We start from the raw sequence: 18,685 nt of genomic DNA on the forward strand, positions 1-18,685 counted from the left end.
TTTCAGATGTTGCAACCAAGAGGCTGCCCCAGCACCCAGTTTATTCTGCCTGGAGAAGGGATGCAGTCCAGGGAGCTCAGCCTCCCAGGGCCCTCAGACTCCCAGACACTGCCTCTCCTGCCACCACACCTGAGCAATGGGAACCGATGTGGGTGCAGAGATGTGAGGGCCAGGCATGCTGTGACCGAACCACAAGTGCCACATTAGCAACCTGGCCCCTGTGGACACCTGGCTCAATGCCACAGTGAGACATGGCAGTTTAGACCACAGTCCCCCCTGGACATGCGCAGGGAGCATCTGGAAGGGCCTGCCCTCCTTTCCTTCCTGGGGCAGGGTCAACCAACCGACCGCGGGCTGGAACTCTCCGATTCCCTGAGACGAAGAGAATGTTTACCTCTAAATGTCACTCTCTCTCTTCAACTCCCAGGCATCTTTCAGGGGGAAAATATCTTGTGTGGTGAAGAAATGTCTGCGAGGTTCAAGAATTCCTTCAGTGTTACTTCAGATGCGTTTTCTTCAATTAGAATCAAGTAAAATTAAATCTTCACTTAAAAAAATAGACATATGGCATGATCCCATTTTTATGAAAGTATTTCTATCCCTCCTCCTATCTGTAAAAATGCATGGAAATATGTCTAGGATGCTGTACCAGAAATGTTAATGATGGTTATATTTGAATGATGCAACTGGAGCTAATACTTTTTTTTTTTTTTTTTTACTTTTCTGCAATGCTTAAACTGTCTATAAGGAGCATATATTTTTCCAACAAAAGAATAAAATGCTTTTTTCTTAAACAAACAAAACAACCAACCTCACATCTTGGCAAGAGCCCTCGGGGTTCAAAGCCTCCATTTTACTTTCTTCCCTCTCTGGCTGCCCCCACTCATGTTCTCCTCCATTTCTCCCCCTCCCTTTGCCACCTACCCAGCCTTCTAGCCCCCTTTGGCCCCCCACATTTTCTCTTCCCCTGCTTTCCCCAGATCTAGCCCATCTTCTCCAGGACTGGGAACACCCCATCTTTAGTGCCTAGTGGTCTGCTGGCCCTTGGGAGCAGGAGTGCTGAGCTCCTTTCCTTCTCTGCAGGAGGTTGGGGTGGGGACCTTTTCAGGAGGCTTTGAGACCCTTAGGGACCTCTCCATATCCCTCTTCCTCTCATGACCCCCAACACCAGGGAAGGAGGCGAGAGTAGCCTGGGTGAAGTGGGAGGAGTAGAGAGAGAACTCTGGCAGGAATGTAGCTCCCCACAAGACCCAGGGATGTAGAAGAGCTTTCATCTTTTCCCAAGCTCCATGTCATCCCCTCACCTCTACTTTTTTGTCCCCAACACTCAACAGATTTCAATATCCTATCTCAAGGGTCTCCTCTGGAAAGGGTTCACTCTCCTCTACCCTGTGCCTGGGGGAACAGCGAATAGAGTGGCTTCACCCAAGCCACCCAGACTCCTGGTTGAGAGAGAGAGCCAGGTCCCACCCAGACAGGCTGCTTTAGCTTTCCCAGGACCAGCACAAGGGATAGGTGAAAAGGTGGCAGAGGGCAGGGAGGGGCTGTGAGCAAAGCAATGGGAGAGACAACAGTGCCCCACAGTAAACTCGGCTGTCGAAGCAAAGCAGACTGCTGGTTACGCTCCAGGACAGTCAATTCACCACGATGGGTAGCTCCTTCTGGGTAGAGAGAACCCCAAAGGTTTGGCATATCTGCTGTCAGTCCCCAAAAAGGGCCAGACTCTCCTTGGAGGACTCTAAATATCACATAAGCAAGGCCAACCCAGCAGGGACCCCTGAGCCCCCACCCAGTTCCAGGCAGAGATGTCAGGACTTTGTAGGATGTGGATGTGGTACTGAGGAGGAGAGCAGAGACATAAACCCAGGTGGTCAGGACTGGGAGGAGGACTAGGGGTGGGGCAGCTGGAAGGGCCTGGCCTGAGCAACATGTGGTAAGGACTGAGAGTTAAGGAACGAAAGCCTGGAGGTTCTCAGCCCACAGCACTGTAGACATGGGCTGGGCAAGACAGGAGTGGTGGTGGAAGGAAAGGAATGTCCTCAGAGGACTGGCCCTTAGAAGCTTTTTACCCACCTCTTGCCCCCAGGTGATGGGTGACAGGGATAGGAGAGTCTTCACTGAATATCCCTTGTACCTCTTTAGCCATGAACCATGTTAATTACTACCTTAAAAAATTATAATTATTACATTTTAAGGCAAAGAGCTGACACCATGGAAGGAGGGTTAGTTTCCCGGTGCAAAAGCATCAGAGCTCACTCTGGCCTGTCCAGGGGCTGGGAATATGGGCAAATGTTTCCTGGGTCCAATTTGGCAGGAAGACCCAGAAAAGGCCACATTGGAAGCAGAGACCAGCACCACAGGTACCATGGGACACTGCCCCGGTGCTTAGCCACTGAGGGCTACATGCAGGCCCAGGGCATTCAAGACCAGAAATCTGGAAAAGAGACACTCCGGTAGGCTCACCAAAATTAGCTAATGAAAATACAGGATGCCACACCCCTACACTTCAGGTATCTGCTGGAGAGGAAAAGCCATTCCTACAATTTTTTTTTTCAGTTTTCTGTTTATGTTTTTAAAATTGTTAACCCAAATTTCTACAACCTTGCTGGCCTGTAAATGCAAATGAGTTAACTTCAAAATAGCCAATGTCCTTGGCCTGCCAATCTCCTGAGCTAGGACCTTGTCCCTCTGTGATACTCCCACCAGAAGTTGCCAGGTTCTGCTCCCCTTTGGGCTGTGTGCCCACTGCCACCTCCGCCACAGGAGGGCAGTGGTTGGTTGAGCACTGTGGCTGAGGCTGTGCCACTGCACCCTCTCCTGGTGAGCCCCGGACGGCAAGTGGGGGGGGGCACCCAAGAGTTCTTGGCTCCGCCCCCCTGCTCCTGGGTGAGAGCTCCTCCAAGACTGGAGAAAGGTCCCTTCTCCCACCTCTCACAAAGTCCAACAGCAGATGGCCTCTCCAGCTGCCCAGCCTCTGTTCTTCCTGCTTCATCGCTTCCCTCCTCATGAGCTCTTTCTGGCTTTGTACAAGCTGCATGAACAGGCAATGTCCAGCTCTGTGTCTGCTCTTGGCTCCCTCCACACCAACACTCAGCCTGGCTCTGTGCTAACCAGTAGCTCCTCCAAGGGGCAGGTTGGCCAGCTGTGGAAAAGCCCACAGCTACCTGTCACAGTCAGTGGCCCTTCCTGCCCCATTGCCCACACCATCCACATCTTCCCCTGGACTGTCACATGAGCCTGTGTCCATTGAAGCCTCCTGCCCTCATCCCACTAGTTCCTTGGCTGCTCTGCAGTGGCTCCTTCTCAGAGAGGATGGCTTTTTCATTTTCTATCTCTCCATAAAGCAGGGCTGGGTCTGTCTTGCTGGCCACCAGGTTCTAGCATCTGGCACAGAGCAGGCACAGAGCAGAGTCAACAAATACTATTGAAAGGAAGATTAGGAGGCTCTGAAGGGCATGAGGAGTTTCCCTGGGTCAAAGGCAATGAGTGATTTTTTTTTTTAAATAAAGACACTTTATTTACAGATAATACAAAATAAACCACAGGACAAACTACTATGCAAGGAAGGGATGGCCCCCACAAAACCCCCCTCCCCATCCCAGAAGAACTTATGTAAAAAATTAAAAAGGCCCTAGAAGGAAGGAGAGGTGGGGCTGGAAGCACCTTTGCTGATTGGGGATTGGGGCCCACAGTCCTCAGCCATCCTGTTCCAGGGCAGAGTAGACCCTGGCTTGCTTCCTTCGGAGTCCTGGGCCTAGCAAGGAGGGGACACGCTGCAAGGACAGTTGGTGGCTGTTGCAGAGGCTGCTGGGCCAAGGACCCTGACTTCTGACTCTGAAGGGTTGGAGTAAGTGGGTTTTGGGGATGGGCATGGGAGTGGCATTATTGCAGTGCTCCAGCTGACTTCTTCCTGGCCCTGTATGCGGGTCTGCACCAGGTTCCAGGGAGCAGCTGTGTCAGGGAGGAAAGCAGGGTCCTCAAAGTGACGATGTTGTTGAATCTACCACCTCACGGCCGTTGCAAACGGTGGGGACAAACTGGGAGCCAGATCCTAGGAAAGGAAGCCAGAGATTGGGGCCAACTCTGAGGTCCTTCACAGAGAGGGGGCAGCAGAGGAGGCAGGCTCCTTCCCCCTTCATTCCTCCCTCTCCTGTCCAGCCTCATCTGAGGGGCCCTCCACCTCCAGTCAAGGAATCCCAGCAACCCAAGGAGTATCCCCCATGCTGAGGAGCTGAGGCAGAGAGAAGACTGCTTAGGATGAGTTGCTGACCTTGGCCGAGGCTGGAGCTGGCCCTGGTGGCGGCGCTGCTGAAGCGGCTGGTGGGCGCACGGTGGCTGACCACATTCTTCTGTGGCTGGAAAAGGATGATGTGCAACTTGGGTGCAAAGAGACAGCCGAGCACCACAGAGCCACTGAGGCTGACTGATACGCACATGGTGGTGGTCTGTACCTGGGATGGGTGAAGTCAAGGATGAGTCTGGCCCCAGCATCCCTGCCCAGGCTATGGGGGTAGGGAGTAGGGAAATGGTAAGCATCCAACACCGGGCCTTGGTCCATTTGCTAAGCCCCAAAGGATTTCTAGGAAGGTGGGCACAGTCCCAGCATCAGCCTGTGGACCACCTTCCCAGGGAGATCAAAATTCCAGCTGAGGGCGTGAACATGCAGGGGTGCAGGGGTGTATGTGTGCATTGGAGTACACGTGCTGGTGTGTGTATGAGTGTGTATCTGCATGCATATGTGTGCAGGTATGTGTGTGTGCATGAGTGTGTGCCTATGTGCACGTGTGCATGTGTGAGTACTATGTGTGTCCAGGTTAGTCCTTAATCACCTATGATTGGCATGCAAATGCAAATCATATGCAAATGCAGGCTGAGTCAGAGCAGATTCCCTCCCCAGCCCTGGCCTCCACCAACCAGGCAGGTGGCCCAGCAGGTGCAACAGCAGCCAAGCCCAGCCGCCCTGGCCCCCAGCACTGCCCACCATACCTCTGTCCTGGGGGAAAGGGCCTTTCCAGGGGCTCTTGTCTCGATTTTCCTGCTCCTTTAATTGTTAAGATTGTCAGTTCAGACCCTGCTCTACACTCCCAAGCTGAGTGACCTTAGGCAAGGGATTGAACCTCCCTGAGTCTCCGTTTCTTCGTCTGTAAAATGGGGAGAGCCACGGAGTTTACTCCAGAGTCGTGAGGACTCACCAAGATGATCCTTTTATTGTTCAGAGCTCAGCTCATTGTCACCTCCTCAAAGAAGCCTTCCCTGACCACCCCATCAGAAGCAGCCATTGTCCCCTTGAAGCTAAGGAGACCTACTGAGACACTCAGTGCCAGCTGGAACTTTGCTTGGAAGCCACCAACTGGGGTGCCATTTCCACCTGCTTTATCCTTCCTCAACCCTGTATCTCAGATCTCAAGTTGCTCTGTGCTTCACCTTCTCTGCCTTCCCTGCTTTCTTCTCTCAACCCCAGAGCTGCACACTGCACAGTTCTGAGAGGCATCAGAATTGTGCCCTTTGGGGCCATATGGCCTGATAGCCTTGCCATTCCCATTCCTGCTTTCCACTCTCACCTCCGCCTACCTTCCACCATCTGTGCCTCCTCTCCTTGAGGGAGGTCAGTGCACACCTTCTGCTCCAGTCAGCCTCTGTATTGACTACCCTCCCCTATCTTCTCCACCCAACTTATCCAAATCTGCCTGTCTTGCAGAATGCAGTTCAAGGACTCCTCTTCCAAGAAGCCCTCCATGATTCCCTCTAAACAGACACACATCATACCACACCACACCACACCTCCCTCTTCTGTGCTCTTTCTAGGACCTTTGGTCAACCTAACCAAATCAGCAACATTTCCTGACTCAATTCTTTAGTTGATCCCCTGATCACCCACCCACTAAACCAGGTGTCCCCTTCTGCAGCTAACCCCTCAGTGGAGCAGGGCAGTTCATTTGGACATATTTCAGCTCATGCATCTCCTCAAGCTTAGAGCATGACATCCAAGTCCTAAAATCTCAGCTGTAACTCCTCCACCTCCTTGGTCATTGCCTTAGGCCCCACTCAACCCTCCTGCCCACCCCCCCCACTGGGGTCCAGTCCCACCTGGGTCACCACAAGCTGTGTGCCCATGGGTGAGCATTCAGCCTATTGGAACCTCTGAGTTATCAGAAGAGTAAACAAGATACTGGGAAACAGAAGGTCCAGTGTCCACTCCCACCCCCAGCTGCCACTCTGCAGCAGGTAGCTCACCCGGTAGTCACTGGAGGTGACATAGAAGATGGGCAGGAAGGCCAGCCAGATGATGCAAGTGGTGTACATGGTAAAGCCTATGAATTTGGCCTCATTGAAGTTCTCAGGGCACTTGCGGGTCTTGAAGGCATAGAGTGTGCAGAGTGCGATGAGGAGCACGTTGTAGGCCAGTGAACCCAGCATGCTTGCATCTCGATGGTTGCAGCGCAATGTTACCACCTCCCGCCGCTCTGGGGCTGTCTCCTTGCCCGTGCCTGGTGCTTCCACCACCAGCCAGGCAGCTACAATGAGCAGCTGGCCCGAGATAAGTGCCAGGCAGATGGCCACCTGCGAGGCAGGACTGATGAAGCGTGGTCGCTGGGCTCCCTCCCGGGCCCCACCAAAGATGCGTGCAATGCGGTTGGTCTTGGTGAGCAGAGCTGAGTAGCAGACAGAGAAGGCGGTGCCCAGACCAAGGCGCCGTAAGGTACACACCACCGTGGATGGCTTGGCAATGAAGATGAAGGTCATGCAGTAGCAGAGGAAGACACCGCCCAACAGGATGTAGCAGAGCTCCCGTCCAGAGGCCTTGACCACTGGTGTGGCATTGTGCCGCACAAAGACACCCAGCACAAAGAGGGTCGCCAGGGCACCTAGACAGGCGATGGTGACAGGTCCCACAGCCCAGGCATCACCCCAGCGGATGTACTCCTGGGGCAGCTCAAAGCAGCCGGTCAGGCTGGCATTGGGCCAGTAACCCAGGCCACAGTCAGCACAAGTGAATTCGTCCAGCCGGTACTCGTAGGGCTGGCAGGGGATGCAGAGCCAGCAGCAGACCTCCCCTGGCTGCACGCTCTTCACTTCATTCTGGAGACAGGGCTCACTGCAGCGAGAGGCGGGCAGGGAGCTGGCCGAGGGCGAGGCCCATGGGATGAGGCTGGTATCCAGGGTTAGGCCTTCTGCCCAGTAGCCTACCTTCTGGTAGCGATAGCGCCCACTCCCTGCCCGCAAATAGGTGAAGATGTTGTAGCGACCAATGCCATCACCAAAGCGGTCAAAGCGGACCTCACTGTGCGTGTCAGCCGGGCGGAAGGGGGCTGGAGTTGGGGAGGGAAGAGAGGGTTGGATTGGTGGGTAATCTTGATGTGACCTCCACCCTCACCCTACATGGAACCCAAACCACAGAGCTGAGGCCACTCCTTGCTCTTCCAAGCCTCACCCCAACACTAAAGTTAGCCTTCCTCCCCGCCATTTTTCTAAGTGAGAGGCTACAACAAATCTCAACTCTAAACTCCGAATAGAACCTGAACCTCAAAGCCTAGGCACCTCCACAGACCAACTGCCCTCACCAATCCCCAACCATGACTCTCCAAAACCTAGCCTTATACCTACTCTCCCATATCTTCCAACCTAGATCCCAACCTTATCATAAGACACACCACAGCCCTCTCCCCAGACTTAACATGGACTTCCTCCCAGCTAAATTCAGCCTCATGTCCAGTCCTGGTCCCACTTAATCCACTTAATGACAATCCAGACCCTCCAGTCCTACTACTAACCCCAATGCTAGCCAAACCCCAACCTCAGTGGTCATCTATAACCACTGATGGTCACCAGGATGTACTCATCAGGCAGCTCACAAGACACTTCAACTCCTCATCTCCCCTGGCCTGGGAACCTCACATCTCCCAGCCAGGCTCAGGAGGAAGCAGGATCCCTGTCATCCCAGGTGCCACTGAGAAGTTGGAGTTCATGCTAGCATATGATGTGCTTAAGGCCCCACCATGAATGGTGCAGCCTGGAGTCCCTTGAAGGTCCCCCACAGCCTGAGGCATCAATTGTTCTTAAAACCAGGAAGTTTATTAAAATAAATTTGGGTATGAGGGCGCCACTTAACTGGCTCAGTCAGTTAAGTGTCTGACTCTTGATTTGGGCTCAGGTCATGATCTCAGGTGGTGAGACCCAGTCCCACATCAGGCTCTGAGCTCAGCAGGAAGACTGCTTCTCTCCCTCTCCCTTTTCCCCCTGCTCCCACTCATGCGAGTTTGCTCTCTCTAAAATAAATAAATCTTTTTTTAAAAAGGCCTATGGGGCACCTAGATGGCTCATTCAGTTGAGCGTCTGCCTTCAGCTCAGGGCTTAGGTTGTGATCCCAGGGTCCTGGAATCAGACCCTCCTGTCTGGCTCCCTGCTCGGGAGGGAGTTTTCTTCTCCCTCTGCCCTTCCCCCCACTTGTGCTCTCTCTCTCTCTCTCTCAAATAAACAAAATCTTAAAAATAAATAGATAAATAAATACCTATAAAAATAGATTTTGGTATGAAGAGACTGGCCACCTTGAATGAAAAAAAAATCAAGTCTAGGAATAAATTTTCTCAGAAAACGGAGTATTTCTTGCTCACTTTTAACCCATCCTTACTCTGACTCTCACTAATGTTTTCCTGCCTGAGAATGGGCTTGAGTACCGCCAGTTCCCACTCCCTGCAGGATAAAGAGTCAGGAGGGAGAGAATTCAAGGCCCAAACAAGAAACTAGAGACCCTCCAAGTGCAGTACCATGCCAGAAAGTGGAACCTCAGTCCTGGCTCCAGTTGGAGAGCCCTGGCTAGCCATCCTTGTCCTGGCTCTGCCAGCACCCTGGGTGACTCCCTTGCTTGCTGTAGGCCATGTTCCCTTAGCCAGGTAATGGAACCTGAGGACCCACTCCCTCCTATCCTCCAAAGGCCAACAGCTGGTGGCTACTGGCTAGCCTCATTACCATCAAATTTGACGTTGAGTACGAAGTCCTTGTAGAGCCGGCGTCCGTTGACAGGCCGCATTGCATCACAGAGTTGGGTGGTGTTGGGGCAGAGGGCTCGGTGCATGTTGTGCAGCGCATGGGCCATGGCATACACTGCATTAACGACAAACATGATCTTGGACTCTTGCTCAAAAGGCACGGCCTGTAGTGAGTGGGCTGCGCAATCTCGCCGCCGGAAGCTACAGTGGAACCTCTGCTCCCAGAACTCACGGAACCAGGGGTTCCGGCTGTTGTTCCAGGGGTCCAGGCTCCGGAAGTAGGAGGCAAAGTCACTGATGGGATAGGAGGCCAGCTCAATAGTGATGGCACCCTCAGCAGCCCTCTCACTGCCTGCCACCACACTCTCCAGGGCCCCCCAGCCATCGCTGGCCACCCAGGTGAAGCTGGCATTGAGGCGCTGGGTAGCCGCGAGGAGCTCGCGGGCATCCTCAGAACGGGTGAACAGGACAGCCACACGGGCACTGGGCTTCTGCAGCAGGGCTCGCACCACACCCTCAAAAGCTGCGCGGCTCATGGCACGGCCCACTTTCTCCGAGGTGGCCACACAGATGTTGCGGGCACGGGCCTCTAGCTCAAAGGCTTCGATGCCTGTCTCGCCATAGTCACCCTCAGATGCCACAGTGGACACATAGGTCCAGTTGAAGAAGCGGAGAATCTCAGCCATGGCTTTGGCTTGGAAGAAGTCGGGGGGCACTGTGCGGGCAAAGTAGTCATAGCGGGACTTGTCACTCAGCTTGGCGCTGGTGGAGGCATAGCTAATCTGTGGGATCTGAAATAGCCGCAGGAGGTTGGCCACCTGGGAGAGGGGTAGAGCAGGCAAAGATCAGAGATCAGGTCAAACTCAAAAGACAGATGTGTTCTTCACAGCTACTCAACCTTGGGATCAAATGTCTGTGTGGTCAGCCTTGAGGTCTCCCTCACCCCAAAGACCTATATCCTGTCTTGATGTGTCTTCCCTCTAAGGGCACGGAGTTTTCCTTCCCAAAGGCTGGGAGAGAGAAGACCTAGGGCTGAGGCACCAGGCTCCTGAACCACACTAGAACCCTGCTTTCATCTCCCTTCAGATGCATAGCAGTAGCAAAAGTAGGGAGGCAAGGGAAGGCCCAAATCCTGAAAGGGGAAGAGGTTGGCACTTGGCTGCACAGGGCAGCAGAGGGCACTAGCTGGCATTTGGGCTGCTCAGGGTTCTTAGGTTTTCTATGTATTTGGAGCAGATATCCCTTTGCCAGAGTCTATCCCGATGGAATGATAGAGAAAGAAGAAAAAAGCTTCCCCAGGAAAGAAGACCAGATCTGAAAGCCTATGGCCTTGAGAACCCAAGAATTGGTCTCTACTGGATGGCTGAGCTTGAAATAAACAAGGCTTCCTGCTTACCACTGACTGCCTGGGACCAGCCCCCAAGAGTGGGGTCCAGACAAGGACCTGGTGAGATGGGTAGGTAAGAGCAGGACAAAATCCAGTTCCCACAGGAGGGAGTTAGGTCTGTCTTTGCACGCAGGCTCTTACTGTGAATCTCAATGCCTCTCTTGTACTTTCTGCATGTGTCCCTGGGCAAGTTAGCAAAACTCTCTGAGCCTCAGTTTCTCATTCCTGCCTGACAAGGCTGCTGAGCAGATAAAAATGAGAATGTATGTGAGGCCACAGTGACTGGCATATGGAAGACGAGAGGGATTTGGGCAGGAATGGGGAAGAATGATTAACAGGCAGGTGTAACCTAAGGATGAAGGGCTGGGTCTTGTTTTGACTCAGACAAGGAAAAAGTAGACCGATGTTAAAGTGTGGGTCCTGCTATAGGAGGCAGCAGCTTGGGGTGGGAGGAAGGTGACTGGGTCCTGGAGATGAATGCATGGAGCCCTGAAGAGAATTATGGAGAGGGTGGATGCTAGGAAGGCACCTCAGAGGCCCCTGAAGACATCAGCCAGTGGGAGGTGGCACATGTAGGTGGCTGCTACCGGCCACCTCCAGTAGGTGGGACTAGCAGAACCGGTAATTCACTCCCTGCAGTAGGGGGATGAGCAGGCCTCCCTGATCCTAGGCCAGAAGCTGCCTCCATAGTGCAGACTCCTGCTTCATTTCTCCTGAATAAGAATTCCACGTCAGGGGTCCTGGCCTGCCTCTAATTCCAGTGTTCTCAGCCAGACTCCTAAAAGAAGCTTAAGCCCCAGCCAAGGCCCTCCTTGCAAATCCCGACCCTGATCCCAGTTCTGACCTCATCTGGCAGCCTGTTCTGGGGACCAGGCAGGCAAGGGTCCAGGTAAGAGGTGGGACCCAGTCTGGGAGGGGGAAGATCCCACTTGGGCTAAAGCAGCGAGGTGTGCTCAGGGATATCAGCTGGGCCAGTACAATCTGCTTACCTCTTGTGAGAAAGCAGGAGGATGGAGGACCTTGTTTCCACCCCTTCAAATCCTGTCTGTACCCCTTGAAGACCCTAGGGGACTCTCCCCCTGCTAGACACATTCTGCTTTTCCTTCTCCAGGGTCTCCACCCCTGTTTCTCTTCTCTGGGGTTCTCCTGGCTTCTGTCTTCCACCCCTTTCAAGCCCATGGAGAGATAATCTGACAGAGCTGGAGGCCCTTAGCTGAGGGCCCTGGGGGATTGTTTTCACGTGCCCAGCACCTGCCTCTCTTCAAGCCTCAGTTTCTCCATCTATAAAATGGGGTATTAATAACAGCAGCTAATATTGATTACGCCTGATACATGTTTTGCATGTATTATCTCATTAGATTTCCACCACAACTCTAAGAGTGGCAAATGTTAGTATTGTCCTATTATTCTATAAGGAGGAAACAGAGGCATAGAAGAGAGAAATAGTGCCCAGAGTCACATAGTACTGGGAGAGCCAGGGTTCAAACCTGGAGTTCTGACTCAAGAGGCCTGGCTACTAAGCTTCTCATGGCTGTTTAACCTCAGGGGTGTGTGTGTGTGTGTGTTTGTGTGATGGAAGCGGGATCTTTTCCTTACACAATCTCTAAAAATCAACCCCCACTATATGACAGAGGCATTTTCTTAGTATCACACAAAAAGCTACTTATAGGAAGCTCCTAGTCCCTTTTCCAATGTGTGGCATCACGGAGCCCCTGTTCAGAGGGAATTCTGGGCTCCCACCTCCAGACTCCCTACCCAGCCCCCAGTTGGATAGCCCCTACATACCTGGATGGAGACATCGCTGTAGGAGCCGCCAATGACACCAGTGATGGCAGTGGGAGCATCACCGTGGGTGGCATACGAGCCATCGGGGCAGATGTGGCGTGAGCCATCGGCACCACGGCTAAGCGAGGCACGCACGAAGTCGAGTGCCTGCTCCAGGGCATGTGTGTCCTTGGAGCAGCTGTCGAGAATATGCGCGCCCAGGCGCACGCCTGGCAGCAGGTGTGGGTCACGGTTGATGCGGTCCAGTGCAAAAAGCATGGCCTCCAGGCGCTGGATGCCACGATGCTCATTGACAGGCCCACACTCCTCTGCTGGGCCACCCTTCTGGTGTACTGGAAACAGCCCACCCAGGACCAGGTCCCCCTCCAGGGTCAGCACCTTCTTGGCAGGGCCCTCAGCCACAGCACCCCATAGCAGCAGCAGTGCCAGGAGCCCAAGCAGTGATCCCATAGTCCCAAAGGGGATGGATGGGTCCAGCAGACCTGGGCCTCCGGGGGATGAGGATAGAAGCAGCAAAGGCAAAGAAAGGAGGAAGCAGGAACCAGGAAAGGACAGGCAGGAAGAGAATTTAGAAGGGACCCAGCTCCTGCAGAGAAAGAGACAGACAGACAAACAGGGAGAAGTGGAACCCAAGAGTGGCCAACCCTTCTAACTCTGCCTTCCCCAATTCCCTTCCCTAGGGACTTTTCTAGGGAGTCAGGGAGAGACAATATCACAAACTAGGCTGAAAAGCTCCTGGGACACCCTTTGGCCTGTTTCTCAACCTTGCCCTGATCTGGGTCTGTAGATGGGCTCCATGCCCATTCCATACTCAGCAGAGAAGGAGGGAGGCAGAGAGTAGAGGCCCAGACAAGTCAGAAGACCTGAGCCAACACTAATCCTGTTGTGAATCAAAGAGTGTCCAAGACCTTGTACAAAGCTTCTAGGACCCCAAAGTCAATACTGCAGCAGTGGCCAGGTTAGAGTATAAACTTGGGGCTCTAGTCCCTATGCTGAGACTTGTGTTTCCAGAGATGGGCCATTGTGGCTGAAACCCACCAGGAAAGAGGGAAGGAAAAAGGTTTCCAAAGGGTAGTTTCCAACTCCTACAGAGACTGGAGCCCAGGTGAGCACCCAAGGGTCCTAGCCCCTAGTTCTTAAAAATCCATCCCCAGAGCCCCCTGACTGAGGAAGTAATAGAATCTCTAGGCCCTGGGAGTTTGACAGCAAGGTGGAGAGGCTGGCCCCAGGGAGGGTCACTGAAGTGGCCTTAAGTGGTCTTAAGTCAACAGGGAAAGTAGATGTGAGCATATGTGTGTCCAGAGTCAGGGGCAATTCATCTGGTCAGAATCTCAAAACACTGCTCAAGATGAGACTTTTGGACACCTTAGCTCTGCATTAGAATGCTGTTCGAGACTTTATGCCTCTGTTTTTTCTTCAGCTCAGATCCAAGTAGAGACAGTCATCATCTCTCATCTCCCTATCGTCATCCTCTCCCCATCCTGTCCACCTTGTCCCTGGCCCTCAGAGACCCCTCCTTCCCTCTTCCACTCTGCAGTTCATTGTTTGTACCCCAGCTACCCTCCTGGATGCCCACCCCACACAGGCTCTCACAATCACGCAGGCTTGGGAAGGCTGGGAGAGGGAAACTGAGGCTGAAGAAGGCCAGCCACTAGTTCAAGGACCCCAGGTCCTGACCACAGAAACTGGTATTCTTCACTTTGTCCCTCAGCTCCCCAGGGTTAATCTCTCCCTGGTGCCAGGGCAGGGAGACTGGGATCCTGTGGGTACCCAGAAAGAAGCAGTTCAACCAGGCAACCAGGAGAGAGAGAGGCAAGCATGAAGACCAGGACAGATAGGGAAGGGACCCAGATGGGGGCTGAGGCCCAAACTAGTCAAGACCACAAGCCTCTCACAGGGGCAGCCAGGACCAAAATCCAGACAGGGACAATACCCTGGAGGGAGACAGAACCCCAGAGGTAGACAGCCAGGGGGCCTGTGCCACGAAATCCGGGCAGGGAGTGATTGAGCCCGAGAGGCTAACACAAAGACAGAGGCACAGACAGACAGACCAGAGGATAGAAGGAGAGGAGGAATGAAGGAGCGTGATGCAGGGCGTGCGTTCTCTGGGGAAGAAAGGCGGGATGCCTGGGGCTGTCTTCCCGCTTCCTGGAGCTCCTGGCAAGCACTGTCTGGGCGCCCTGGCCCGTCCCGGCCCGGGCGCCCCAGAACTCGAGGGCCCACGGGTCTCCAGGACATGGGGTCAGGATCGATAAGGTTGGCGGTGGCCGCGGCACCACGGGCTTACCCTACCTGGCGCGCCCGACTCCGGCGCGGAGAGAAACGGAGAGGAGCCGGGGGCGCAGGGTTCCAGCTCTCGCTCAGTGGCTTGCTCCCTCGCTCAGCAGCTCTGCGCTCTCCGCCCGCCAGCTCGCCCGGCCGCTTTCAATCGCGGCCCGCCCCGCCCCTGGCCCCGGCCCGCCCCCAGCCCCTCCTCCGTTCCTCCCCACTCCGGATCTCCCGCTCCCAACCCGGCCTCCGCCTCCCTCCAGACTCCAGCACAGCTCCTTGCCCGGCGCCTCCGGCTTCTGTTCTTCGCGGGGCTTCTGTCCCGGAGCTGTCCACCGCGTGGTGCTGAATCCTCGGGCGCTCCTGCTCTGCGCAGGAGCAGGTGTCTATCAGGCCCCCTCCACCCCGTGGTCACACTGCAGCCCACAGAGCAGCGGGTACGGGACACAGGGACGGGAAGGTCACTGAGTCCAAAGAGGTATACACAGTGTCATGGGTCCCATCTTTGAGAGCGGAGGGGCTAGCCTTAGGGTTGCAAAGTGCCATTGGGAGATATGTAGAAGGACACCTGGGAGATAGGTAGAGAGCTTAGCCTGCTGCAACAAGTCTGTCCCTGTCCTCACATCCATTCTCTCCAACCACAGACTGCAGCTCAGTCCACAAGCCAGGCTTGGGGTAGGGGCATATGCCTTTGGCCCGATGTGAGAGCTGGGGCTTGAGTCACTAGGAGGAAGACATGGGGGAGGGGTCAGAGGAGGATGGGGTTTCCTCTTCCTGCAGATGACCTTTAAAGCTGCTACCCACCACCACCCCCATACCTAGCCCTGACCTCCTGCCCCACCAACCTCCACTAATCCCCACACTCATGTACAAAGGGTATTTATGGCAAAAAGATATCAACCTGGGGTGCGTGGGGGGGTGCTGCAGGGCCAGGGACTAGGGTCAACCCTAAGGAACATGCTGGGGCTGGCAGGGGCATCTTGGGGAGGAAGGGAATAGGGAAGAGGCTCCTGAAACTGGCTGCTGTGTAGGAGGGAATGGGAGCTGGAGCCCAATCAGAGGGAGGACAGCTCTGAGAAGATGCTCTTGACTCTTCTTCCCTCCTGCAGCAGAATGGAGGACGCCCCTGGGTAGAAGGTGGTGGAAAAACTGCAGCAACCAATTGTGCTGAGGGTTTGGGGAGGGGGCCTGCACTCAAGTTTAGCCTCAGAGCCTGCATGCACACCAGGTGCTAAGGCAAAGAACATCCCTACATATGCTCCCCTGGTGCTGCCCTTCCTTCCACAGGTGTCAGTAGAGGCAAAGCTAGCTTAGACACATGCTAATGAGCACATGCCAAGCCCAGGTCCCTCTGGCACATACATCTACATGTGCGTGTGGCAGTTAGGGGGCAGGAGTGTCACCAAGGAAGGACAGGCTTTTTCCCTGGACGCAAAACCCTGATGCCCCACTATGCTGGGAAAAGCTCAGCTGTAAAACAGACAAACACATCAAACCCAAACAAACCCAAACTCCACTATTAATGGGAGGTGAGGTGACAGCAGGATGAGGGTTCAGAGTTGTCAGACAAGGCTGGAGAGACAGATACACTGTCTTCCAGCTCTGGCTGCTCTCATCATCTCTGGCTGGTTCAAAGCAACTGCTGCCTGGGGGAGGTGAGTGATGAGCTGAGCCATTGGAGCAGTGGGGTTGATAGCAGCAGGGTGCTGAGGTGAGAGGAGCTGCACAGCAATCCCAGCCCACTCACTAAGATAGCCTCACAAAAGACCTAGGGCTTTAAATACAGCATCAGTCCCAGAGGCCCATTACACGGCCCGCAGCAAGCAGGCTACACAGTGCTGCTGCAGCACATGGACAGGCAGTTATGCACCCGGCTACGCAGCCACCACTCCCAGCTGTGCCCACAAAGACATATACCCAGTCTTAGTCTTATAGAGCTGTACATATGGACACGACCACAGAGAAGTACACACAACCACACACACAGCTTTACATGTAGACACATAACTGTATTCATGGACATACATGTGGACATGTCTACACATATACAGATAAACTCATAGACATAGCTGTACTGACCTATAGCTTTACACATGAACACACAGTACAGCTGTACACAGACACAGAACTACACATGGAGAGCTGTATATGGACAAAGCCCCCAAAATGATGCTTCTAGCTGGTCAGTCTCACACCCCTATTAGTACCTCCACACATAGTTAAGACACATAAAGGAGAGCATCATGTGAATATAATAACCACATAGCCATCCACACAAACACAGCCATACCCAGCCACAATCACATCCTAATGCCTGCTTGAGTACAGCTTCACGCAGGGCTACCACAAGCAGACCCATCCACGGTTACACACACAGAACCAAAGATGTGTGTATGTATGTGCTTCTGCAGGTACATAGTCACTGACAGGCACAGCAGGGATATCCTCACCTGCTGAGCAGATACCAGCATGAGCACAGGTACACTCGAGCCACAGACACAAAGGCATCCCTTGGAAGTAGAGGCTGTGAGTTCCCCACTCCTGAGCCCTGAAGGATACCCTATGCTTGGCTCTCACACTCCTTGACCTGCTCTGCCTGTTTCCCGGCAACCTGGGGGAGCCTCTGGGACAGATTCAATGGAGGAGCAGCTGTCAACTGGGGCCACAAAGCAGGGAGTAGAGAGCCTTCAATATTCCTTTCCTCCTCTCACCCTATAGTACCTTGCCACATTTCCTCCTCTCCTCAGCCTGGGGGTACTCCTGCCCACTCCCAGCCTGTCTGCACAGGGCTCCTCAAGGTGAAACACACACACACAAAAGCACAGCCCAAATCCAGATGAAACAGGAAAATCATTTGCTTTATTCTGGGTCCTGGAAGCTCCAATGTGAATCTGAAAAAACATGTCAGAGGGGCGGTAGCCCCGGGGTCTGGGTGCAGAATATAGTCCCTGGCTTCTTTGGCCCTGGAAGCCGAGAGGGTGGTGAGAAGGCTTGGCTAGAGCCCGGGGCAGTGGAAGTCAGGTCCCCCTGAAACCCCTGGCCCCAGCTTGGGCCTGAGAGGTGAAGAAGAAGAGGGCTGGAGAGTCTGCTCAGTTCCTCAGCAAATGCACCCCAGAAGGGTACAGGCCTAGGGTTACTCCTCACCCTTTTCAGGAGTACTAGGTTCCCGGGGCCATTTGGTAGCCCCCAGGGGCTCAACCTCAGGGCTCAGCCTTGGCTCCCCCAGGGGTCCCTCGCCTTCCAGGTCCAACTCTTCAAAGGATGAGCCACTGGCGCCTGACTCGCTATAGCTGTGCTCACTACGGGTATCACCGTCGTCCCAGCCACGGCTGCTCACTCCAGGGGACAGTGTGGCAGCTGAAGTCTCCCGGCTGCCAGGACCCACCTCCAGGCTTACAGAACTTGTGTCACTCGTCGTGTCAGCTCCTGTGCCAGGAAGAGGGAGCACACATTAGCTAGGACAGGGAGAGGACAGACGCCCTGCCATTTGCTTAGGAACCGGCATGCACAGTGTGCTCATGAATAATAAAGTAGGCCCTAGCTCAGGAGGCTCATTCCAGCTGCCCTCTGCCCTCACCAGAGCTGCACTGACAGGGCAACGGGAGGGAGGGAGAGGGAGAGAAAGAGAGAGAGCACAGGCAGGCAGCCTGCTATGCACTCCTCTCCCTTCCCCTGAATTAGCCTTACAACTCCCTGTGCTCTCACAAAGCCTGCTGTCCCCCTCCCCCCAACAGTCCATTAAGGACCACTCAGCCCTGAGGTGAGGATCTGAGGATAGAACAAAGAGACTCAAGCTAATGTCCCCTTCTCCACATCCCATTTCAGGCTTGGAGAGAGGTTTGTCCAAGGCCAGCTATAGATAGTACCCATAAGGCATGAGGACAGGAGAATGGACCAGGAGGCCTACTCTCTTGTCCCCTCCCCCATGCAGGGCTCCCCAAGGAGCAGCTATATCTAGGAAGGCAGCTGGCCTCAGCCTCTTGCCCCGGTTAAGTCCTGATGTGAGAGGGCAGCAAGGGTATGGAGAAGTGGGATAGAGAAGTCCTGAGAAACCAGTTCCAAGGAAGGAGTGTACTAGGATAAAGCTTTTTAAAGGCTTTCTTCCCCTATGCCTGGGTCACCCCAGAGGAACCCTTAATTATCCCCAACCATTACTGGTGGTTCATGCACCACAAAGCAGCAGAAGGGGACCATGAGAGCACTATTCTGGCAGCTGGAGAACCTTGAGACAGGGCTGAGGGTCCAGATCCCTCCCAGT

General features: G+C 54.1%; 2 protein-coding genes across 9 annotated transcripts in view; both read right to left on the minus strand.

The window, feature by feature from the left end:
- Positions 1 to 3,517: 3,517 nt before the first annotated feature.
- On the minus strand, positions 3,518 to 14,581 carry GRM2 (glutamate metabotropic receptor 2). 4 transcript variants are annotated; one of them, XM_038566296.1, is made up of 7 exons: positions 14,452 to 14,581; positions 12,160 to 12,745; positions 8,968 to 9,805; positions 6,235 to 7,310; positions 4,987 to 5,041; positions 4,271 to 4,451; positions 3,518 to 4,051 (listed from the first exon to the last, which is right to left on the minus strand). In XM_038566296.1, the coding sequence occupies exons 2-7, from the start codon at positions 12,607 to 12,609 to the stop codon at positions 4,009 to 4,011; spliced, it is 2,643 nt and encodes an 880-aa protein (XP_038422224.1). In that variant the 5' UTR covers positions 12,610 to 12,745; positions 14,452 to 14,581; the 3' UTR covers positions 3,518 to 4,008. The 4 variants fall into 4 exon arrangements, 3 of the variants coding, with proteins under 3 accessions (XP_038422224.1, XP_038422225.1, XP_038422226.1); XM_038566297.1 differs by lacking the exon at positions 4,987 to 5,041; XR_005374909.1 differs by lacking the exon at positions 3,518 to 4,051 and having other exon boundaries at positions 4,357 to 4,451; positions 4,987 to 5,141.
- A 2,683-nt stretch (positions 14,582 to 17,264) lies between these two features.
- TEX264 (testis expressed 264, ER-phagy receptor) overlaps positions 17,265 to 18,685 on the minus strand; it is a 30,437-nt gene continuing 29,016 nt past the window's right edge. For all 5 annotated transcript variants that reach the window (XM_038566299.1, XM_038566301.1, XM_038566300.1 and 2 more), the window contains exon 6: positions 17,265 to 17,853. In XM_038566299.1, coding sequence (XP_038422227.1) covers positions 17,561 to 17,853 — 293 coding nt within the window. In that variant the 3' untranslated portion in view covers positions 17,265 to 17,560. The remainder of the gene's footprint in view (positions 17,854 to 18,685) is intronic.

Source organism: Canis lupus, chromosome 20 (genome assembly GCF_011100685.1).
Source record: "Canis lupus familiaris isolate Mischka breed German Shepherd chromosome 20, alternate assembly UU_Cfam_GSD_1.0, whole genome shotgun sequence".
Classification (NCBI taxonomy): domain Eukaryota; kingdom Metazoa; phylum Chordata; class Mammalia; order Carnivora; family Canidae; genus Canis; species Canis lupus.